Source organism: Cyrtonyx montezumae, unplaced genomic scaffold, assembly GCF_038088225.1.
Source record: "Cyrtonyx montezumae isolate F1298 unplaced genomic scaffold, pur_monq_1.0 scaffold_5, whole genome shotgun sequence".
Taxonomy (NCBI): domain Eukaryota; kingdom Metazoa; phylum Chordata; class Aves; order Galliformes; family Odontophoridae; genus Cyrtonyx; species Cyrtonyx montezumae.
This window is the reverse complement of record NW_027072056.1, coordinates 2,924,682-2,949,172: the sequence shown is the minus strand read 5'-3', so window position 1 is coordinate 2,949,172 and position 24,491 is coordinate 2,924,682. Positions and strand designations below refer to the sequence as shown.

Genomic DNA, 24,491 nt, shown 5'->3' with positions numbered 1-24,491 from the left:
TTCCAGCTTTGGGGGGGTACACAAAAGTGGGGCAAACAGCAGATCCCGTGAGGGAGCGTGGGATGAAACCACCCACTGGCAGCTGGTAGAGCCAGCGGTAAGCGCAGCTTGCTCCCTTCCAGGGGAAGCTGACTGCCAGAGAACGGATTCTTCTGCTGCTGGACCCCGACAGCTTTGATGAATATGACATGTTTGTGGAACACAGGTGTTCTGACTTTGGGATGGACTCCAGCAAGAATAAGGTATTTTTGTTTCACTTAACTCTTGTTTTTGTCCTTTGCTGTTTAGCCAGCTGCGTGATTGAGAATAGGTTCTTCCATTCGCTCACAGTTTATTTGTTTTGGGTTTGGAAAGCGTATGCAGATTTCCTTTTGTTGCTCGTAATTTCCATGTAGCAGTTTATGTGGTTTATTTTTACATTGTTTAAATGTGATGATGATGATTATTTTTTGTTTTAGAAGATTACCTGTTTGTTTTGAGTACTTCCTTGGCTGCTGTCTTAGATTTGTCTGTCAAGTCGGAGATATATACAATGCAAATACATTTGGCATGTACAGAACATCTGTATGTGCCTATATAGTTTATATTGTACAAACACAGCTACTTTGCCTCTGTACAGATACAGTTGGAGCTATAGGCTGAAATTAGCCAGATCTGTGCTTAAGCTTGCCAAACTGCAGTTGTTAAATCCTTCAGGGTCTGAAATGTTGATGTGTCTGCATGTCCAAGCAATTATACTGGTCTGCTGGCGAGCTGCAATCTGCCTCACTTATGCAGTTTTTGATGCATGGCCATATAACCTAAACCAACAAGGTACACGAGGTTTATCGTGTAGAGCAAAAGTCTGTGGCTCCCTGTGGTCCTTCACAGCGATGTTGATGCCTGGTGATAAATTACTACCTGCAACAAGTATTTTGAAGTGACTGGTGAACATGTTGGGCTGTGTGGGTGGCTAGTGCCCCGAGCCTGTTGAGGGTGAACCTTCCTGTAGGTTCCTCTGTTTTGGGATGCGGTACGAAGCTGCACCAGGTATGTCAGTGCCACGTGCTGAATGCAGTTTCAGTTTCCACAGTTACTGAACTAGCTGATCATTTTGGAGTCCTTCCAGTTGCCAGGCTGTGGGTGAAGGAGGGCTCAGAGGAAACTAGGTGAGCCCTCCTTGCTCTGTGAATCTGGGGCATGGGAGACCAGGGAAGCAGGTCTACTTTTCATTTCTCGTGGCCAGGCTGCTGCCAGGCCCTGATGCTGGAAGGATGGCACTCACTGAGCGTAGGAGGAAACATCTTTTCTTCTATGAGTAGTTTCTTTCTTTGTTCCCCCAGCAAATTGAATTAACTCCTGTGTTGCCTTTCATCATAGTACACAATGCTGCACCCTGCAGTGCTGTTAACAAAATGCTGTTCCTGGAGATAAAAGGAGCAGTGAAGTCCTGAGATTGAGAGCTGGGTTAATTTTTGCTTTGTCCTTCAGAATTCCCCTTTCAGTGAGCTGCAGGTTGTGTTTACAGAGCACAGCTTCACAGCAGATGACCTAATTAGTGGGCAGTGAGCTGGAGTATTAGTTTAGCATTGAATTTCTCTGGGTTCCTGGAAGTTTCCGAAGGTAGAGTGAAACTTGTACTCCATTCTGGATGCCGTATGGCTGTTAGCAGCCATCTTTGCAGTACGATGGCTGGAGCTGAGGTGGTGTTTATTGCTTTTCTGCATGCCAAGAGGTGGTAGCATTGCTGTCTGTGCAGCTTGAGAAAAGTCCCCAAAGGATGTGGCCTCCCTGATGACCTTGGGTATCAATGGACCTTCAAGTGGAGAACTGTTGGTTTTTTATTTATTTGGTTTTTTTCCTCCTCTCAGGCTGCAAAAAGCATTGACATACTTGGAATTCCTTTATGGCAGCACAGCTCCTTTGCTGTTTGGAAAAACATCTGTATACTTCCTTAAAAGTGAGACAATATCAATAAGGAAACTTTAGGATTCACACGCTGTATCTCCTCTTCCATCTTCTTCCTTTACTTATGGGGTGAAAAACGGGACAGGTCAAGTTAGAAAGTGTTTTGGGTTGCTGTATTTTATGACTTTCACAAGCAAGATTTGTGTATGGTGTCCCATTATTTTAAAAACATCTGATTCTAATAAGATGTGCACCCTGTCTCGGAGGTCATATTTCAGACATGCTGAAATTTGAGGGGAAAGTGCAAGATTCATAAATCTTTACATTCATATACAACTTCTGTGTGATATTACCTCCAGTCATCTTTTCCAGTACTGAAGCAAGTCTTTATGGAGCCTCCACTGCAAAAATAAAGACCAATCCTTCCACGGCGTCAGTCTTTACCTTGACCTAGTACTCAGTGCTTCTTAATGGACATCTATTGATTGAATTGCAATCCATTGATTGCAGTTTTGAGGTATATGTATGTATAGTTACTATTTTTAATTAATTTTTTTTTCTAATACAGTACCCTGGAGACAGTGTGGTGACTGGCCGTGGACGGATTAATGGTAGACTGGCTTATGTTTTCAGTCAGGTATGTTTCTTTTTGTTCTGGTAAATAGCATGAACTTCTCCTTTGACATAAATTCACTGCATTTCAGTGTGACCGTGTAGTAGTGTACCTGTTTACCACCTGCCAGCAAACATAAGATGAGCGTAACATCCTGTGGGAAGAAGCAGTGCACTTTCAGACAAGAGGAGGCAAAAGAAACCTTTTCAAAGCCATTTTTTTGGGTGAGAGATGCAGTTGTATTTAAGTTTGAGATGAAGTGATGGATGCAGAGCTTATTTGGTAAATAAAGAATGAATTAATGGAGGAATCTCTGAGCAAAGCTTGTTGCCTTTGTTCCGCTTGCTGCCATGGCCAGAATGGTTGTTGCCATCTTGCTTGCAGTCAGGCATACACCCTGCCTGTTTTATCTTGGGGATGTCATTCTTCCAGGGGAGGGCACCCTTGCTGTGTGGGACTGAATGTACGAGAGGAGCAGACCGGGTGCTTTGTTCAAATAATGCAAGGCAGTTCTTATACTGAAAGTTTTTAAATGTGTCCCTTCATCATATGCTATTTTTTTTAATTGTTCTTTAAAAAGACTTTATGCATCTCCAAATTCAGCTGCCACCTGAGATGTTTGTTCCTTTTTGCTTCAGCTACTAGTCATGCTGTTCTCTGCCAGCTGAGTTTTTAGGATTTCTTTGACTCAGAGGGAATACATCAGTGAAGCTCACTAGAAGCTTCCCCTGGGTGTACCATTCCTTTTCCCTTCTGGATCAGCCCCAGGGCTTTTTGTTGCTCATGGATCCCACAGGCAGTCCCAGAGGTAGCACCAGCTGTCGATTTTTGGCTGGTGTTGTTGCTGCAGCACCCATAAAAAAAATGATAAACTCTTGGAGCATAACTCATACACACAGAACAGTGGCAGGTTTTCACTTGTGATATCTGCCTTGTATGCAGCTTTATCTTACTGCCACTCTTTGTAGTGGGATTCTACTTCAGTGAAATTTCCCAGGCTTACTCCCGTCTACTCCACTATTGGTGATGTCTCTGAATGAGTATCCTATGTTTGTAGAAAAAGAATGTTTGTTGGAGGAATAATAAAAGCAAATGAGACATAGTGAGCTTGTGATTTCAATGTAAAATCTACTGGCAAATGTATAAAGGATTTTTTACATGTAAACAAGGTTGGATTGTCCAAGATTGATCTGCTGTGCAGTCAGGTTGCCTTGGAACAGTACTCTAAATGTAGAGCACTGCAGGATTATACTGTTTACTTCATCAGGGTCAATTATGGGATTCCTTTGGCTGTTTGTTATTGAAACGATTCTTTCCATAATCTCAGAATTCGTTTTGTTTCCAGGATTTTACTGTATTTGGAGGTAGTTTATCCGGAGCTCACGCCCAGAAGATTTGCAAGGTAATGTTTCACAATAGAAAAAAGCAACAGAAAATTGCCAGGTTCCTTTTTCCAATCTGTTGTGCTAATAATTTTGGAGGAAACTGTTTGTGAATGACTTCAGTGGGCTGTGGTGAACGTTGCTGGCAGTCTCAGAATGCCTGTGTCCAGCTGAGCAGAGAGCTGCCTTCTGGGACCTCTCTGAGCTTTTGTAAGTAACATATGCTTTAAGCTGATTTTTCTATTGTGACCAGAGGGACGTGCAAATATGAGCATAGATTAAGTAGCCTTTGTCTACAGGAGAAATATGAAGTGACTTGGAAGTTATGTTCTGTGGAAATGTAGTATTTATTAAAAAGAAATGTAGCAAATAAGCAATCTGAAGACAAATAACAACTTAGAGGTCACCTTGACAGTGAGCTTCTATTATCAGGCACGTGCAGCTGTTTATCCTCATTTGCCCTACGGCCACACTGGAAAAGCTGATGTTTGAATCCCAGGGGTGTGGAGGGCAAGAACTATTTCTTGCATGAGTATACAGTGGCCTTGGCTGATGAAAACTTCCAGGATTTTTTGCTGTGGAATCGGGTGTACGGAGCTCAAGGCATTTTCTCCTGCTGGAAGTAACTGATCTTTGGCATAACCTCCTACTCAGTGAGGAGATGTAAAACTAGAAGACACAAAGACTTCGGGCTGGGTGATAACTACTTGGCTTTACCAACTCTTGATATCAGCAAAGGCGTTTGTGTTACCCTTTTTCAGTGGAGCTTTGAAATGTGTCTATGTGACAGGGGGATACTGTGACGGTACTGTGATGTCCTTCTGTATTGTTTGTGACCTGTTATTTCTGGAGAAGCAGGGAGTGGTAGCAGGACTAGAAGAAATGAATCCTTCCTGCTGATGCTGTTTGGCATCAGTACCGGTGGGCAGGCTCTGAAGGCTCTGGATGCCTCAGTTGCTCAGCCTGTGAGGCTGTACCTTGGACAGTGGAGAACTGGGTGGTGTGGTATCTGCCTCACTGCTTTTAGTTCTTACTGGGCTGAGTTCTGCGAAGCAGAAATACATTCTGGGAGGCAGTCTTGGCTCTTGCAGACTTTGTGAGTTGCTTGAGGTGTGTAAAATATCGTGGAACATGGAAGTGAGTTGCTACCCCTCACCAGGACTTTTCTCTTTGGTTGTAGTTGTTCTGCACATGGATTTTTTTCCTATAGTTAGGGTATTAGGCATCTTGCAGCAAAACTCCAGGGTGGGTCGGTCTGGGCTACAGGCTGTGTACTCCTTTTGCAGAAGAGCTGTCTGCATGGCCTTTCAGACTGCATGGAATGCCTGTGGTTTCCCTGAAGCAGCAGAGATTTAGTGTGGCTCTTGAGAGTAATGTGTGTTGGCTTGTGGGGAGCACTCCAGAGTCTGTGTACTTAGTGTGCACCTGAGATACTGTATTGCAAACACACAAAGCATGCCAGTAGATTCATTTCCCTAACCTGACCTGCTAGGATAACAGGCTCTGTGGGAAGAGGCAATAAGTGTTGTCTTGTTTCCGATAGGACATTTGATCATGCTGTGTGTAACATCCCTGTAAGCAAACAAGGCCTCTGTCTGCAGCCCACATGGATGCTTTTAAAATGCAGGACTGTATTTACATTGCAAAGTCATCCTCCACGTCTGCCACAGTGATGGGCCAACTATGATCATCCAGGCACAAAGTTTACATGTGGTGACTGCAATTAGGAATGATGCCCGTTGAGAGCTCTGCATGGTTATCACTGATCGTGTTCAAGCTGCAGTTTTGGTACTGCTAGGGTATAGTGATTTGAATGTGATAATATCCTGTCTTTTTCTAGGCAATAGAAATCCTGCTTTCTATTGTTGATGCTGTGAGAACTTGGAAGGACAGGGCTGAAGATTTAGTAATCTTACAAAGTTAAAAGATTGTTTAAAATAAGATATGATTGGGTAAAAACGATGGCAAGGGCAGGAAAAAATATCAAAGTAGAGCTTGTGTAGTTCTACAGGAACATGATTTAAGAACTAAAGCAGGTCTTACCACAGTAAATCAGTGCTGTAATGTTATGAAAATGTCAAACTCCTCTGCTTGTGACACTGTAGCAAAGGGTTTGGTGGTACAGTGGGGGAATGGAGGTGCACAGCTTGTAAGGCAGATAAAGGACATGGGAAGAGTCAGATGTGTGCCTTGTAGCCTCCAGTCTGAGAGTCAGAATGCAATATGTCAGTAAGCAGTTAATGGCTATGGTAATTAATGCAAGAAAAGGAGAAGCTAAGTGCTGTATAAGCAGTTCAAAGTCTGTCACGTGGATTTTTTTTTCTAGGGGGTGTACACATTGCCAGGGAAGTTGCCCTGGAGTTGTAGCTTAGCTGGGTAAGTAAGGGAGCATCTGTGTTCATCACCAGGTCATGGATCAGGCTGCCATGGTCGGAGCACCTGTGATTGGGCTGAATGACTCGGGAGGAGCCCGCATCCAGGAAGGGGTGGAGTCCCTGGCTGGCTATGCAGACATCTTCTTGGTAAGTAGCCTGCTGGTGGCACACAGCTTGCCATCTGTGGGAAGGGCAGAGCCTGCCTTTCGTTAAGGCAGTGTTTCTGAGTAAACTTGTAGGGTATCGTAGTCCTGTTTCATCCAGTATTACCTGGTGGGTAAAGCAGTTTGTGAGAGTGCTGCTGTCCTTTTGGTTCTGTACCTGGTTTAGGGAAATTCCTCTTAGTTCCATTGCTCGTCTGTTAAGCAAGGACAGTGCTGAACACTGTCGAGCACTGCGATCTGATGAAGAGCTCTGTAGGAGTTGCACTACAGCGTGGGCTTTGTCAGAAGGAAAGAAAAGTAGGCAATTTGCTTAATTAGAAAAAAACTAAATATTTTTAGTTACTTCAGTGAATAGCTCTGATTTGCACGGAGTTGTAGCTTGTGTGTTGAGATGTAACTTTCAAAATGCTTATGTGTTTGTGAGAACTTGCATCAGAAGCACTGAGCGCTCTCTTGAGGTGGGAGGTCAGTGAGGGGAGGGAAAGAAATGCAAATAGGAGGTTTCTGTGCAAAGAAGAGCTTGGAATACAATGGAACGTGTTAATCTTACCACTTGCACATGTCCAGGACTGGTTGGACTGGTGAAAGTTTTGTGTTATATGGTATTGCTGTGGCTAAAGCAAGGGTTTTCCTCTGCAGACTGATGATCTTTTTTTTTTGGGGACTGAAATGACATTACCCAGTGGAGGGCCACAAAGATAATAAAGGGCATGGAGCACTTCCCTTATGAGGAGAGGCTGAGAGACCTGGGGCTGTTCAGCCTTGAGAAAAGAAGACTCAGAGGGGATCTGATCCACGTCTCTAAATATCTGAGGAGTGGGAGGCAAAGGGACGAGGTTGGACTCTTCTCAGCAGTGTGTGGCACAGGACGAGGGGAAATGGCCACAAACTGAGGCATAGGAAGTTTCAAACAAATGTGTGTGGGAACTTCTTCCCAGTGCAGTGATGGAGCACTGGAGCTGCACACAGAGGTGGTGGATCTCCTCTGGAGCTGCTCAAGACCCACCTGGACACCTACCTGTGCAACCTGGGCTGGGAGCTGCTTTGGCAGGGGGTTGGACTTGATGATCTCTGGAGGTCCCTTCCAGCCCCTACAGTTCTGTGATTCCATGGCCTTTTTCCTTCAAAGCAGGCTGGTAGTGAATGGACAGAAAGATCAAATTCACTGCCTCTTGGCAAATGTGGCAAGTGAATTCCTTGTTTAGACATTTCCTTTCAGCATTGTGCACTGGGTTTACATTCACAATGAGGTGGGATGTCTCCTCTAATTAGAGCAGATGAATGAGGTTGCAGTTCAGTTGTGGGAAGTAAATGCACTTAATTTTACTTCTGTTATTATTTTAAGCAGGTAGAGAGGATTTGGTGCAAGAATATGTGAGGCTGAGGTGGTGACTAAAACAGTAGAGTTTGTGTGCTGTTGTGACATCTCTTGCCTGTTGATAGCTTCTACTTTTGTGCTGTGGAACAGAAAGAAGCAGAAGAATAGAAACTAAATTATTTGTCTTTTATTTGCATCAAAGCATTCTGTCTTACAGTTTGTCTCCCAGCAAATAAAGCTGTCTTTCCCCTGTTTGTCATTGTGAATTCTTGCAGAATCTCTGACCAGATTTCAAGATGCAGATACTATTGGGTTTTTTTCCCCCTAAACTAAATGTCTTTGGGTTTTCTGTTGCAGAGAAATGTTCTGTGTTCTGGGCTGGTTCCTCAGATTTCACTCATCATGGGGCCCTGTGCTGGTGGGGCCGTGTATTCGCCTGCTTTAACCGACTTCACATTCATGGTGAAGGTAAGGGTGGAGCAGATCCTGCCTTGCTGCTGGGAGTGTGGGTCAGTCACAGGCAGAGCCATCTCAAGGCTTTGTTTGGAGATGGGCTCCTGCTTCACAACAGTAAAGGTGTGGAAATTGCTGCAGGAGTATCGTTAATGTCATTGTAACGTTACCAATGTTCATGTCATGGGTAGCAGGGCTGAAGTTGTCGTGTTCTGTCGTTTTGTAGGACAGATGAAGAGATGATTAATCGATTAAAAAGTGCTTTTGTTCGGGGTCATTTCTGAAAAGAAAAGCTGCATTGTTTTGTTTAATCTTCAGTTTTAAACAAAGTCAGTCTGAAGCATTGCAAAAGTGCTTGATAGATTTTCGAACTGGATGGAATGGCAAGGTAACACATTCTGTAGGATCAGACTGCACAACAGGTGTGTGAGCAGATCTGGAAACGTGGTGTGGTGTGTTGTGCTCCTGGCAGGTGTGGATTGCAGGTAGGATGTAGTTAGTGCTCGAGGCGTGGTTAGGGGATGCTGAAAAAGGCTGACTCAGGTGTTTTGTAGAAGAGCTGGTCATTCCTGTGAAGAGCTTCAGAAGGGTTTGTGTTAATGAATGTCATAACATCTGAAATCAGTGTTTCTTTGTGGCATAGCACAAATATTTCACCCCTACTTCACTTTTTTAGCATTTCATGCTACTACTTTAACTGGCAGACCCAGAACGATACTTCCTTACTCACTTTAAACTTAGAAACGTGGAATCATTCTGTGTTCAGTTCTGTGGATACTCAGCAGAAAAGTCCTTCCATCCACCTTCCTTCAGATGTCTCTTAGCACTAACAGGTCTCCTTTTTTTGTCCTAAGAAATGGCTGCACTGTTGATGCTGTTGTCTTTACCTCACAATGTTTGTCTTGGTTATTCTTCTGCATAAGCTAACAGTGTCTGTAGAGACTGGTACAGAAATTGAAAATGAAAGATGTGCAGGAACTGCAGAATACACCTCGTGTTGAGGCTGGGTTAATGCTTCATGGAAGGTCAAGAATAAATTTCCAGAGTAACCTGTAGATAACTGTTTTCTGTGGTAGTGTAATGTAATGGGGATTTTTTTGTGAAGTTCTTTCCAACGTTAAACAATTTTCTTACTTTGAGGAAAGTCTCTCAGGGCTGTGGCTTTTCCTTAGGTCTTTTGCAGCTTAGCTCTGGCGTTTATGGACTGGTTTTGCTTTATTCCTTCCCCTAGGATACGTCCTATCTGTTCATCACTGGCCCAGATGTCGTGAAGTCTGTCACCAATGAAGATGTCACACAAGAGCAGCTCGGAGGAGCGAAGACACACACGGCTGTGTCTGGTGAGAGCTGGGTAGTTTTACCTCGTGCTGATTTTCTTTAACATGTGTACATGGCTCTTGTAGCTGCTGTTTCACCTCACACTGATTTCTGTGGTCATGGCTGTCACCTGAGGTGAAGGGATGAAACTGCTGAAGCATGGGATTGTGCCACGTGCAGGGCTCTGACCAATCCCTTTTAGTGATGGAAGACAGTAGGAATAGTGGGAGTGTGGCAGAGTTCTGGGATTTTGAGGACAAAGCAGCAAATCCCCAAAAGATGCTGGAATTGGAAAGGACATAGAGCTCACAAGGAAAGTTTGGGGTGGTGGCTTTTATGTTTGTTTGTTTGTTTTTCCACAAAATATGCATGGGTTGAAAGATTCTTAGCAGTGCTTTGTTGGCCTAGTAACAGTCTTTCCATTTGGCCTAGTGTAGATATATTTATATTTTTTTTAAATATTCTTTTCCTCTGGAGAGACTTGTTGACTCATTAATCTTCTTGAGGCTCAAAATGGCTGTGGGATTTCAAACTCTATGTGAGCTGGACTGATGCAGACCAAAGCAACACGTGCATGCACCCCTCCCCCCTCCCTCACATCCTGCCTGTGTGGGAGAACATGCAGTGTAAAGCTTGAGCCCAGCTGGGTTGCACTGTACGAGGCTGGGATCCAGCTAGGCCTGTGACAGCGGATAAGCCAGTTTATGTTATTGTAAGTGTAAAATCAGCAATCCAGAGCTCTTGTGGAAGAAGGCTGATACAGCCACACGTTTTCTAGGTATTTTTGGCTGGTCAGATTTGGTTGCTTAAAATTCCAGATTAAATTTAAAGCATCTTGCTGTTCCTTCCCTATCTTTATGGATACATACTTGAAAATAAAACATTGCAAAATAATTTCAATAACTGTTTCTTTCCAGGAGTGGCACACAGGGCCTTTGAGAATGACATAGATGCCTTACTTAACCTCCGAGAGTTCTTCAATTATTTACCTCTCAGCAACCGTGATCCGGCTCCTGTCTGCGAGTGCCACGATCCCAGGTAGGAGGAGGCTGGCTGAGCTCTCTGCTCTCTGACTGCTGAATTTCATGGCTTCTCAGGCTCAAGGTATATGAAGAGATGTGTTCTGGTAATTCTGTTACACTGTGGGAATGTGGAAAGTGTCTACAAATGCGTGTAGGAATAACATGTGTGTTCACTGTTGGATTTAGTTTTCATAAAGTAATGTGATGCTGTGTATGGGATATGGGGAAAAGTAATCTCTGTTCAGGTTCACAGCTCCTCAGGCAAGTGCAGTGAGGCAGAAGATTGCACAGTAAGGTGCAGAGGGGAGGGCCCTGCTCTGCCAGTGATGTGTCTGTTGGGTGAGCTTTGGTCATCAGATGTAGAGGCTGGGATGGAGCAGTGGGGTGAAGGAGGCGTTAGGCAGCTGTCTGGAAGGCTCGTTGTGTAGCTGATGACAAAAGGAGGACTCACTCCCAAGACTGGAAATCAGAAAAATGTCGAAAAATGCCAGGATTTTCATCTTGGAATTTTTCCAAGAGATGGAGGGATGGCCTGGGAATCAGAACAGCACTGGTTCAGTAGGACAGAATGTCAGTGGAATAAAAAGCCATTTAACTGCAGCCATGGTCCAGCTGCAGCCTTAGTTCAGCCCTCACGGTATGCATCCCCTAAAAGGTCACCACCCTCCCCTGTATGGGATCTGCTCCTAACTTTGCTCATCCTTTCAGCTCTGCAGGTGCATATGGTTTATGTCTTGTGGTTTCTTGTACACTTGAAGATTTTAACATGGGTGTTGGGAAGGTTGTCCTCTATGCTCTGCTGTTTTCTAACATCTTTGAGGCAGATTTTTCAGATCAGTGTTACAAATCACTGCTGTGGTAACTGAAATACATTGCTCACTGTTAAGAGAAATCAGTGTGCCAAGTGCTGTTAAGAGAATGGTCAGACAAACTGGTTAGTGGTCCTAATGCTTCCTGCAGTGTTCATTAAGCTGGAAGGCTGTTCCTACAGTGACAAACCAGAGTGGATCTGCGATGGTGCTGGGTGAATATGGGGCAGTGCTGCTGAGGTGGGTGCTTTCTTTCTAAGCATTCAACACGTACTGAGATAAATGAAGTAAGATTTCACACTACAGAAGCAACAGTCCATTTTGTAATCAGTGTATCTTACAATGGGCAGTTTCTTTTTCCATGAGAAGCTGTCAGTTATCCCATGGCTGCTCCTCTGTGGGAGATTGAGTAGTTCTGTGTTATGGGAGACCGTGTTTTCTGCAGCATCAAATATACCAGTAGAGGACCAGAGTTTAATGAATGCTCAATAATTTGTACTTAGAACTTCAGTTTAGTTGTCTTTCTAGGCGTGAGGAAAGATCTTTTGGGTCAGTTTACATGTTTGTGTACCAAACTGTATGGTCCTAATACTTAACATTGGAGATATTTCATCTGCACATACTGACATCTGAGTGGACTCTCTTTGCTCTGAACTGATGGGGTTGGTTCTTACTGCTGCTCCAATCACAGCCCACTCCTCTCATTTCTTTCTCACTGGACCACTGTCATGCCAGGGCACTAATGATGTAAATGAAACTTCATCTTCGCTGCTAAGTCCAACCATGTTGGCTTTTTTTCCCTCTGCAGATAGGTTCCTTGTGGTGCTGATGATGTCAGGTTTGGTAGCTGAAGCCTCTCTTGGCTAGAGTTGTTTTTGTTTTTTTTGGATTCTGTAAAAAAAATTAGAAGGTTCCTATGGTGATGATGTCCTCTGCCTTTGAGGACAGGTACATCCCATTTGTGTGATGTGATTTATTTTTGTGTCTTCAACTGTAAACAAGTTCCATTTCCTCCGAAGCCTGAAGGTTGTGTCCGTGTTCTGGAGGAAGCACGGAGCCATTCCTGGGAACCTTGCCCAGGTCCATTTTTGCATTTAGCAAAAACCACCACTGACCTGAGTGAGAGCTTCTTGGGCTGTCCCAGCATTCAGATGACTGCTTTGATGATGAGCAAAAAATCCTTTCAGATAAATGGGATTTCAGGCAGATAAATGAGACCTCAGCCTTGTGAGTCCAGGGACTCTACTGGCAAGCTCCAGATGTCCTTCATCTGTGACAGTTTGAGATTTTGTTTTTCCCTGAGATATTCTGGGCAATGTCTCTGTTTGCCAGTGGTTGTTCATTTAATGCCACTATGATTTCCATCTCTGCCTTTTAGCTCTGTGAATTTATGGGAGCAGTACTTCCATTTTTCCATTTTCCTTATCCTTTGGGATATCTCAGAATAAAATCTGGAGGTGGCAGGCAGATTGTAAAGCACATTCACAGCTACTTCATGGGAAAGCAGAAGTTTCAGAATCCATTGTAACTTGGGGTTTAACATATTAACATCGATTACTTTAATCAGATTAAGATTTAATGATACCATCTTGTCAACGGTTTACGGGCAGGTTTGGCCCGGTTCCGTGACGATTGGTGCGGGGGACCCACGGACCCACGCCCCAGGAAAGGGGAAGGGGGAAAGGGAAAAGGGAAAAAGGGAGATGGGCCTAGGAACAAAACAGCAGCAACGATCTGAGGAGGAAAGCTAATTTACTAAATAGATATCGGAAAGCAAAATAACACAATATAATACAATATAATTGGAATTAAAGCTAATAAATCAAGTAAAATGAGCAAGAGAGAGTGTCCGATAAACCGAAGGCCTTACGCTAACGCTGAAGGCGGACGGCAGCGAGCACCCACTGCTGAGTCGATCCCAAAGGAAAGAGAGTGTCCCGTGACCGCAGACAGTTTTTATCTTTCCCTCTGAGCGTAAACACGTAAGAACGCAAAGCATCGCAAAGTCCTCTGGGGAATGGAGTTCTTCTTCTCTTCTGAGACAGGTATACCTGGAACTATTGATGATCCACGGAGCTGGAGCATTAACTCTTTAACTCTAAATGCACTACATGATGTTATGATGTGGAATACCAGTACCAAAAATCATAAAACCATGACATTCCACCCCTTATTCCACATCACTACATCATGTTTGATATATACGTATAGAAGAACAATGATTAACATGCATTAAATACACACAACATATATAAGTATATACATGGAATTAACAACTGCACTCGCCCAACATCAAATTCCCTTGTGGTACACACTGAACATCCCCATTCTTCTGCATCACCCACCAAGTGGACCCAGGTCCCTGAGCAAAAACAGTTCCACGGAGAGGTTTACCCTTTCCAGAAGCTGGAAGGACCCAAATTGCTTTTCCCAACATGTTCTTTACATGTACTACAGGGACCTTTTCTCCCTCTACAGTAGGTAGAGATCTGGATTGGGCAGGACCATCGCGATTGATGGATCCTCGAGTGTTGACCAGCCAGGTGGCTTCTGCCAAATGCTTCTCCCAGTGCTTAAATGTTCCGCCACCCATTGCTTTCAACGTGGTTTTTAACAACCCATTGTACCTTTCAATTTTACCAGAAGCTGGTGCGTGATAGGGGATATGATAAATCCATTCAATACCATGATCTTTGGCCCAAGTATTTACAGGAGAATTTTTGAAATGAGTCCCATTATCGGACTCAATTCTCTCTGGAGTGCCATGTCGCCATAGGACTTGTTTCTCGAGCCCTAAGATGGTGTTTCGGGCGGTAGCATGGGGTACTGCATATGTTTCAAGCCACCCAGTGGTTGCTTCCACCATGGTGAGCACATAACGCTTACCACTGCGAGATCGTGGCAAGGTGATATAATCAACCTGCCATGCCTCCCCATATTTATACTTTTGCCATCGCCCTTCCCCCCAAAGAGGTTTCATTCTCTTAGCTTGTTTAATTGTGGCGCATGTATCACAGTCATGGATAACCTGTGCAATAGCATCCATAGTTAAGTCCACCCCTCGGTCTCTAGCCCATTTATATGTTGCATCTCTTCCTTGATGGCCAGAGGTCTCATGGGCCCATCGAGCTAAAAATAATTCACTCTTGTGTTGCCAGTCCAAGTCTGCTTGAGCCACCTTAACTTTGGCAGCTCGATCTACCTGATGGTTATTTTGTTGTTCCTCAGTTGCCCGGCTCTTAGGAACATGAGCATCTACATGGCGCACCTTTACAGCCATATTCTTTATTCGGGCAGCAATGTCTCTCCACAGTTCAGCAGCCCAAATAGGTTTACCCCTCCGTTGCCAACCATTTTGTTCCCATTGCTGTAACCACCCCCATAAAGCATTTGCCACCATCCATGAGTCAGTGTAAAGATAAAGCACTGGCCACCTCTCTCGTTCAGCAATATCTAAGGCCAGCTGGACAGCCTTTACCTCTGCAAATTGACTCGATTCTCCTTTTCCTTCAGTGGCCTCTGCAACTCGTCGTGTGGGGCTCCACACAGCAGATTTCCATCTGCGGTGCTTACCCACAATGCGACAGGATCCATCTGTGAACAGGGCATATCTCTTTTCATTGTCTGGTAGTTCATTATATGGTGGGGCCTCTTTGGCACGTGATACCTCCTCTGCTGGTGTTGTTCCAAACTTTTTACCTTCAGGCCAGTCCATGATCACTTCTAGGATTCCTGGATGACTGAGGTTCCCCATCCGAGCTCGCTGTGTAATCAGCGCAATCCACTTGCTCCAAGTGGCATCAGTAGCATGATGGGTAGAGGGAACCTTTCCCTTGAACATCCAGTTCAGCACTGGCAATCGAGGTGCCAGAAGGAGCTGCGTTTCAGTACCGATTACTTCGGAAGCAGCTCGAACCCCCTCGTACGCGGCTAAGATCTCCTTCTCAGTTGGAGTGTAGCGCTCCTCAGACCCCCTGTACGCCCGACTCCAGAATCCAAGGGGTCGGCCTCGGGTCTCTCCAGGAGCTCTTTGCCACAAACTCCAAGTGGGACCTTCCTTTCCAGCAGCAGTGTAGAGGATGTTCTTTACATCCTGTCCCGTCCGCACTGGCCCCAGGGCCACGGCACGGGCTATCTCCTGCTTAATTTGCTCAAAAGCCTGCTGCTGCTCAGGGCCCCACACAAAATCATTCTTCTTCCGCGTCACCCGATAGAGAGGGCTCACAATGAGGCTGTAGTTTGGAACATGCATTCTCCAAAAGCCCACTACACCCAAAAAAGCTTGGGTCTCCGTCTTACTAGTGGGTGGAGACATGGCAGTGATTTTGTTAATCACATCTGTAGGGATGTGACGACGTCCATCTTGCCACTTTATACCTAGGAACTGAATTTCCTGTGCAGGCCCTTTCACTTTGCTTCGCTTGATAGCAAAGCCAGCTTGCAGAAGGATCTGGATTATTCTCTCTCCTTTCTCACAAACTTCTCCTGCTGTATTGCCCCACACAATGATATCATCAATGTATTGTAAGTGCTCAGGAGCACCACCCTGTTCCAATGCAGTTTGGACCAATCCATGACAAATGGTTGGGCTGTGCTTCCACCCCTGGGGCAAACGGTTCCAGGTGTATTGAACGCCCCTCCAGGTGAAAGCAAACTGTGGCCTGCATTCTGTGGCCAATGGAATTGAGAAGAAGGCATTAGCAATGTCAATGGTGGCATACCACTTGGCTGCTTTTGACTCCAGTTCGTACTGGAGTTGTAGCATGTCCGGCACAGCAGCACTCAGTGGGGGTGTGACTTCATTCAGGCCACGGTAATCTACCGTCAGCCTCCATTCTCCACTGGTTTTACGCACCGGCCATATGGGGCTGTTAAAAGGTGAGTGAGTTTTGCTGATCACTCCCTGGCTCTCTAGCTGACGAATCAGGTTATGAATGGGGAGCAAGGAATCCCTGTTGGTTCGGTACTGCCGTCTGTGCACCGTTTTTGTAGCAATCGGTACCTGTTGCTCCTCCACGTGGAGCAACCCCACAACAGACGGATCTTCTGATAGGCCAGGCAAAGCAGACAGCTGCTTAATGTTGTCTGCATCCACAGTAGCTATTCCAAAGGCCCATCGATACCCTTTGGGATCCTTAAAATATCCCCTTTTGAGGTAATCAATACCAAGTATACATGGAGCCCCTGGGCCAGTCACAATAGAATGTTTTTGCCAGTCTTTACCAGTGAGGCTTATTTCAGCCTCCAACATGGTTAACTCTTGGGAACCCCCAGTCACCCCAGAAATATAGATTAAGTCTGTCCCTTGGTGACTCGAGGGCATTAGAGTGCACTGTGCACCAGTGTCCACCAGTGCCTTATATTTTTGTGGTTCTGATGTGCCAGGCCATCGAATCCACACAGTCCAATACACTCTATTATTCCTTTCCCCCACCTGGCTGGGGGACAGGGGCTATTGTGGCTGGTAGGTACCTCGCTCAGTTCTGAAGAAGTACCGTTCAGACAGGAGGGTGTCTCGCTTGGACTGGATGGCATCTTGCTGAGATTGGAGACCATCTTGTTGAGACTGAGGGTTGTTGAGTTCGAACTGGAGAGCATCTCGCTCAGTTTGGAGGGTATCTCTCTCGGATTGGAGGACTTCTTGTTGAGACTGGAGGGCGTCTCTCTCGGATTGGAGGGCGTCTCTCTCGGATTGGAGGGCGTCTCTCTCGGTCTGGAGGGCGTCTCTCTCGGCCTGGAGGGCGTCTCTCTCGGCCTGGAGGGCGTCTAGATTGGACTGGAGAGTCTGATTGTCAGTTAAAAGACTCTCTTTCTGGATCAGGAAACTGTCCCTTTCGGCTCGGAGACTCTCTCGCTCTGTTTCAAAAACTCTATGCCTCTCTGGGATAGTATTGAATAAGGCCCGGTAAGCATAAGCCAGACCCCAAATAATTTGGGCCTCCTCAGATCTGTTTGAGCCGCAACATCCCTGTCTCAAATATCTGCTTAAGTTCTCAGGATCTTGCAGGTGTTCAGGAGAAAAGTTCCATGACACCGGTGATGCCCATTTCTCTAAAGTCTCTCCTATGTCCCTCCAAACTCCCTGCCAGTCAGTATTCTCTGGCTCTGGGGAGGGTTTTCTCAAAATATTATAAATACAAATACTGAGTAAAAGTACATTCAGGGAGACTGACACCACAATCATAACAAGCATTGGATGGGCATTCAGAAAACGCATAATGAATTCAAAGGAGAGGCCAGGATACAAAAGCCAGGTAGGTATGTCCATCAGTGTTTTTAGTTTATCATATAGAGACCAAGCTCCATGGATCAGACTGGCAAACTTAATTAAGTCCCAGTACGTTCTGAGCATTACAAGGGAAAAACCGATGAAATGCAGTCCCTTTAAGACCAGTTTAAAAAGAGAAAGCATTTTTTTTTCTCTTTTCTAAAACTAGCTGGCAGTACCCAAAAAGTTTACAATTATCCCAGGACAACTGGCAGTACGCCCAGACTTCAAGGTCGTGTTTTGCCGTATAGCACCTGCAGTACAGATAAGCCTGCTAACGAGAGACAGAGATTCACTCTAAAAGTATGTCTCTGACCGGCTAAAGCAGCTGGTTCTTGCCCCACGTTGGGCGCCAAAAATGTCAACGGTTTACGGGCAGGTTTGGCCCGGTTCCGTGACGATTGGTGCGGGGGACCCACGGACCCACGCCCCAGGAAAGGGGAAGGGGGAAAGGGAAAAGGGAAAAAGGGAGATGGGCCTAGGAACAAAACAGCAGCAACGATCTGAGGAGGAAAGCTAATTTACTAAATAGATATCGGAAAGCAAAATAACACAATATAATACAATATAATTGGAATTAAAGCTAATAAATCAAGTAAAATGAGCAAGAGAGAGTGTCCGATAAACCGAAGGCCTTACGCTAACGCTGAAGGCGGACGGCAGCGAGCACCCACTGCTGAGTCGATCCCAAAGGAAAGAGAGTGTCCCGTGACCGCAGACAGTTTTTATCTTTCCCTCTGAGCGTAAACACGTAAGAACGCAAAGCATCGCAAAGTCCTCTGGGGAATGGAGTTCTTCTTCTCTTCTGAGACAGGTATACCTGGAACTATTGATGATCCACGGAGCTGGAGCATTAACTCTTTAACTCTAAATGCACTACATGATGTTATGATGTGGAATACCAGTACCAAAAATCATAAAACCATGACACATCTGATGAAAGTATTTGCATGGCATACTCCTAATGGTGGGAATACTCTGGAAGTGTTGGTGTCAGTTCTGTTGCTGCTCTCAGCAGGGAGGAGTGTCAGTTTGGCCACCGTGTGTGAGTGCAGAGCAGCAGTGGGGTTGATGTTCTTGCTCCTTGCCTGACTTTGACAAACTGCAGTTTTAAACTGAATGTCTAGAATCTTCTGTTGTACTGTTTCAAAGGTACCAAACCATGGCATTGTTAAAACGTAGAAAAGTGCAGTGGTGACTCACAGCAGCTGAGTACACACAGCCCCTCCACCCTGGGACTGTGACTGCCAACACCTGTACGTCCTTAATGAAACTATTGAAGGCAGTGTGAGCTGCTAACAGAGTGTTAAATGTCAAGCTAGGAAGTGCAGAGATGTTGAGATACACAGAGCAATGGTAAGATTTCTTTAAACCCAGTGATTGAATTGAAGAAGCTGTGAGTGGACCTTCTGCCCTCCCACGAGTTTCTCTACCTGTCTGGTGGTTGGGGAGAGAAATACAGAAGTGTGGAGAGGTTCCCAGCAGTTATGTTTGTTCAGATCACAAGCATACAGTGTGGGCAGAGACAGCATCGGGGTTGTAAATGTGGCAAGAATGGTATGAAGCCTTGCTGTGCCACTGGGAGAAGCCACTCATCCAGCTATAAAGATTGTCCACAGTGGCACAGTGGGCTGCTGTGCTTCTGCACAGTGCTTGGCACTTGTTCTGCCTGATCTGTGTGCCCCAGCCCTGCAGTGCCCTGCAGCCGTGGAGCATTGGAGTGCCTCCCCAGAAGCCCTTCTGGTGTCCCCTCGTGTCATGGACCCCTCCAGTCAGAGGAGGAGCTGTGTTTCCAGGAGATGATTTCGTAGGCAAAAATACATCTCTAAAACAGATGTCTCTTTCAGCAAGAGATGGATCAGGCTTTTGTCCTCCAGGAGGAGCTCAGAGCAGCAGGTAACCCTGAGGGTGAGCCCTCAGTGGCCTGAAGCACAACTGGCTGCTGCAGAGAGGAGTGTTTCTTTGCCCATGTTTGAGTAGCCGCTCCCGTGATGTTTCAGAGAGATGGTGTTGTGTGCCTGAGCTTTTGGTCTTGGTGTTCAACTGATCTGTAAATACTGCTGCTTGCATTTATGTTCTGCAGTGACCGTTTGGTTCCTGAGCTGGACACGATTGTCCCCATTGAGTCCACCAAAGCCTACGATATGCTGGATATCATACACTCTGTAAGTCTGCCAGTCTGAGCCCTGCTGAGAGGAATGTGAATTTATCATCTTCTGAGTGTATATAGTGTAAATAATGGAACGAAACCAATATGGTGCCATTGCAGATCTGTTTTTCAGTCTTTGCAGGTTACTGTTTTTCCCCTGTTCAGCAGCCATGCGTCAAGGGACAGCAGCGGTGGGGGAAGTAAGATGTTAGCAGGGGAAAGGGTCTTAGTGCTTGTCTGCAGCATCAGTCTTAGCATGCTGCATGCACTGCTGTACAGGTGAGAGACCTGGGGAGAGCAGCCTCATACTGAAGTGAATTTAGGAAAAAAAGCCCCATGCACAGACATTGGGAAGTTTTGAGAAAGGAAATAAAACTGCTTTAAGTAATAAATATTTGAGACTTTCCATCCCCATCCATTGGAAGGGTCCAGCAAACTGTGGTGTGTATAGGCAAAGTTGCCAGCAAGAGCTGAGAAGGCATTAGAGGGGACGCAGCAGAGCAGACACGGCCGTGTGTAGGTGTCGCTGCTGCTCCATCTATAATTATCATCTTTTTTTGTACATGTGAATATTAATACTGCTTTCTGTGCCAGTGGCTGTCACTTAGCAGAGCACACGTGGGGCCTTGAAGCTCAGAGAAGTGCAGCTGCAAGGGTTTGGGTGTGCAGTGAGATCTCTTCAGCAGCGTCCTCCCGCTGCGCAGAGCAGTGCTCCACTCCCCTCTTGCACAGCAGCAGCCCTGCTGGTCAGCACACAGGTTGTCATCTGCAGCAGTGTGCTATGTTCTCTAGTGAGAAAGTGCTCTGAACTTGTAAAGATAATGCGAAGTCCCTGAGTTCCAAGAAGTAATGATTTGCCTGTTATCTGTGGAAGCTGTCAGTGCCAGTGGTATGCTGAGGGTGGGAACAGTCAGCATCTGGTGTGGGATCCTGTGGTAAGTTAGGAGAACAGCTTTACTACAGAGGAGATGCCACAAAGATGACTTTCTCTGCTGGAATGCTTAATGGGCCATTCTGATTGTAAACACAGCACTAATTACGTCCTGCAAAGAGAAAAAAATGTCTTCCTTTTCAATTTGATTCTACAAGTTTTGAAACATGACCATTTCTGATACGAACAGCGGGTGTGTTGGTGTATGTGAATGATGCAGATGTCATTCTAAGAGCTCTGCCTGCCTCTCCTCCTTACAGATCGTTGACGAAAGGGAGTTCTTTGAGATCATGCCTTCCTATGCCAGGAACATCATTGTGGGGTTTGCCAGGATGAACGGAAGAACGGTTGGCATAGTGGGCAACCAACCCAAAGTGGCATCAGGTCAGGGACGGCCGTGTGCTTCTGATATATTCCCTCCTCTCAGTTGTGTTTTGTTTGGCTGTTGCCCTCAGTGTAAGGCTGGCTGCCACACAGTGGTTTGTGTGGCCTGTTACTACTTCATGCTGCTTTCCTTTTTTTGTCTGAAATCTCACTGTCGTGCACTTTCATGACTTGCCTGTTGCATTGTTACAAGAAGGCCTGAAAGACAAGTGAATTTCTTTGTAAGTGTGATGATGTGGTTCTTGGGTAACTGGAGGACTGCTGTATCCAGCTCAGGAGACTGCCAGTGAATGGCCCAATCTGTTCTTAGTGTGCTCTGCTGAAAACACGAAGTGTTCACACATTACAAGTGTGTGGAACACACGTAATTACGACACGGTACACACGTAGCTGTAGCTTAGATCACCCTTTCTGAACTGTGGAAGGGATTTTGCTCAGACAGCAAACCTTGATGATAATCTCTGCGTTACTGCAGGCAGGATTTTTCACTTGACTTTCTTTTGAAGAAGACGATAACAGCTTAAACACAGCGTGTCTGTGATGCTGCCTTGAATTACTGCCGATAGTGCATCATTAACAGCTCACCCTTTTCTTACCTCCAGGGTGCTTAGATATAAATTCTTCTGTCAAGGGAGCCCGCTTTGTTCGCTTCTGCGATGCGTTCAACATCCCTCTCATTACTTTCGTGGACGTTCCTGGGTTTTTGCCAGGTATGCTGTGTCCCTGTATTCCTGTTGGTTGTGGCGTGGGGGGAGCAGCAGGAGGGTGGTGGTGCTAAAACCTGTTTTAAAAACTCTGTAAGAAGAGATATTTACTGTACCAAAGCATAAATAAGCCACGTTTTAAAATGCTGCTGTGTAAGCACAGCAGTCATAACAATAAGATATCGAAATAAGCGAATTATGCTCCAGAAAAATGAGTGCCTGCGGAAGGCAAAACTGTTGTTTGTGTGTGCTCTGACAGAGCTTCGCTGAGGAGAGGGCCGACTCGCAGCACAGCAGTGCTGAGGTCAGCAGAAGGGCTGCAGGCACTGGGATGAGCCTAGCTGGCTGGGGCTGAGCGGGTGGGAAACGATCAGCCCCAACAGGCTGTGCCCTGCCCTGTGGGATTGCAGCTCAGCTGCACCCATCGTGGCAACAAACCCTGCGCTCACTGGAGATGTCCTTTTCATAAACGATATGGAAGTAACTTTTTTCTCCTTTACTATAATGAGACTCCATTTTGAAGGCTCAGGTTCTTTCATGCTCCAAGCATTGGTTCAGATCAGAACATCCATGATTTCAAGGGTTTGAAATTAGACACTTCAATATTAGTTATGTGAGTGGTAATGAAAACTAGAGAACAGCCTCTGTGAGGAGTAGAAAGTCATAACCTCACAATGGAAGATGAGGTTAACACTAGTATAAAAACTGTTAAGGCTTACCTTAGGGCCTCTGTTGGATATGAAAACATCAAAATACCACTAGTCAATGTTCTGCTTCTTACTTCCCAACACACGTTTCATGTTTTAACAGTGAGGCAATAGAGAAGGTGTTCAGGGAACCTTCTTTTCCCTCTTGGCCACTTTCCTTTCTCTCCTGCTGCTGACACGCTCTCCTCTTCCTGTTTGGAGCACGAAGCAACTTGGTTCTCCTTTAGAACTTCAGGGGCTGCTATGTGGACATGTACAGTCCAAGAACAAAGCGACTTCCTTGTCAGCAATCAGAAATATTCATGTGCTGTGTTCTCGTAGAATGACATAAAGGGAAGACAGATAAAAATAAAGCTGAAGAAGACAAGGCTTTATACTGATTCTGTTATATTTTACACAGTGTGGAAAGATTATTTCACTGCTGTTAGAAATACAAAGTCGAGTAACGTTATTCTGAGTGTGGTGGTCACTTCTCTGACCACTTCAGCAGAGTAAGAGAGAATCTTCATTGAGGTGTACAAAACAATTTAGGTAGAGTGTGCGAATAGCATTTAAGGATAAAAACACAGAACAAGTTTGGGACCAGATTCATGTCCAGAGTTCATACTAATTTGCAATGTGTGACAGTGTAAATGGTTCCAGGAACAGCTGGGTTGAGCTGATATCGAAGCACTTGAAGCAACTGGCTCCTCTAAGAGAGTGAGTTAGGTACTGCCTGGATTGCAGGATCTGTGCTTGCCACCCTCTGGGTGTGGGCTGAGGATCTCAGCTGTGTTCAGGATGCTTCCTGTGCTGAGACCTGGTTGTTCTGATGTCTGCTGCTGGGAGGTGCTCGCAGGCTTGGTGTGTCCAACGGTCTGCAGGGAAACAAAGGAATCCAAAGTGAAACTGCACTTAAGAAGGGACATTTGTAAGTGTAGGCATGCAGTATTAGGCATTCAAATTTACATTTGGAATCAAGCTACCAAGTTTTAAAAGATGTCACAAAACGAGCTTGAACTTAAAATACATATTTTTAAAGCTTTTATTGGAAAGATCCCAATTTACTGTAAGAAGATGGATGAACTGCCAGATGGTAACTGCACTGTTACATGCACGCTGCTCTGAAATTCAGAAGTCCTGGAAATGGCAACCACAGGCATGTCATTTCCACGTCTCATCCAATACGTGTGCCTTACTGTGGCACCTGGGACATTTTTTCCACTGTGGCAGACAAGTAGGAGTACTGAAGCAGTGCCCTCCTGTGCAGGTGTGTGGGCACAGAAGGCAGAGCAATACCAAGCATGCCCTGCTGGTCTTCTGGCAATGAATTAGCTGTCTTCCTTGCTATGTATGCAGAGTTCTTCTTTGTTTTCTTCAGATTCTGTAAAAGGCTTTTCTGGAGTTAGTTTATCAGAGAGAGATTCCTTGTAGAAGACTTCATGCTCTGCCCTTTAAGGGCCATGGTCCTGTGCTTGCTTGAAGGAAGATGGGCATGGGTGTTTGGTGTGTGGCAGCCAAGCTGCCTTTCTTTATGGACTAGAAAAAAGGGTTTTGGAAGAGTGCTGCTTTCTGGAAGCGAATCTAGGCTGCATATCTCTCTGCTCACTGTATTTGGAGCACTGAAAATTCTGGAGTATTATTGTGTTCCCGTGAAGATACCATCTGGTGAGCATTAGGTTTCTGTGGCCTTACACTCAGACCTGTACTTCATGCTGCTTTTGGCAAGGTATTTTTAATCTTGTTGCTCAGCATCTGATGGAGAACATCACTGGGGCTGTTACGTGCTATTAACAAGGCTGTAGTTGTTGTTGGTTTGCTGCTGGTAATGACAAGGTGGAGACACTTGCCCAACTTCAAATGAAGTTTTTGAGAACTTCCTAGAAATATTATTTCTGTCGTTTGCAGGTACAGCTCAGGAGTACGGCGGGATCATACGTCACGGAGCAAAACTACTGTTTGCCTTTGCTGAAGCAACCGTGCCTAAAATTACTGTAATCACCAGAAAAGTAAGTTGGTATTAATTCTG

The 24,491-nt window shown here is 45.4% G+C and overlaps 1 protein-coding gene across 1 annotated transcript in view; it reads left to right on the top strand.

The window, feature by feature from the left end:
• Positions 1-24,491, top strand: part of PCCB (propionyl-CoA carboxylase subunit beta) — a 28,307-nt gene that overhangs the window by 913 nt on the left and 2,903 nt on the right. Inside the window, exons 2-12 of the mRNA XM_065748202.1 lie at positions 123-242; positions 2,456-2,524; positions 3,846-3,902; positions 6,291-6,404; positions 8,097-8,207; positions 9,424-9,532; positions 10,427-10,547; positions 19,692-19,773; positions 20,949-21,072; positions 21,675-21,782; positions 24,371-24,471. Of these exons, the coding sequence (XP_065604274.1) occupies positions 123-242; positions 2,456-2,524; positions 3,846-3,902; positions 6,291-6,404; positions 8,097-8,207; positions 9,424-9,532; positions 10,427-10,547; positions 19,692-19,773; positions 20,949-21,072; positions 21,675-21,782; positions 24,371-24,471 (1,116 nt within the window). The remainder of the gene's footprint in view (positions 1-122; positions 243-2,455; positions 2,525-3,845; positions 3,903-6,290; positions 6,405-8,096; positions 8,208-9,423; positions 9,533-10,426; positions 10,548-19,691; positions 19,774-20,948; positions 21,073-21,674; positions 21,783-24,370; positions 24,472-24,491) is intronic.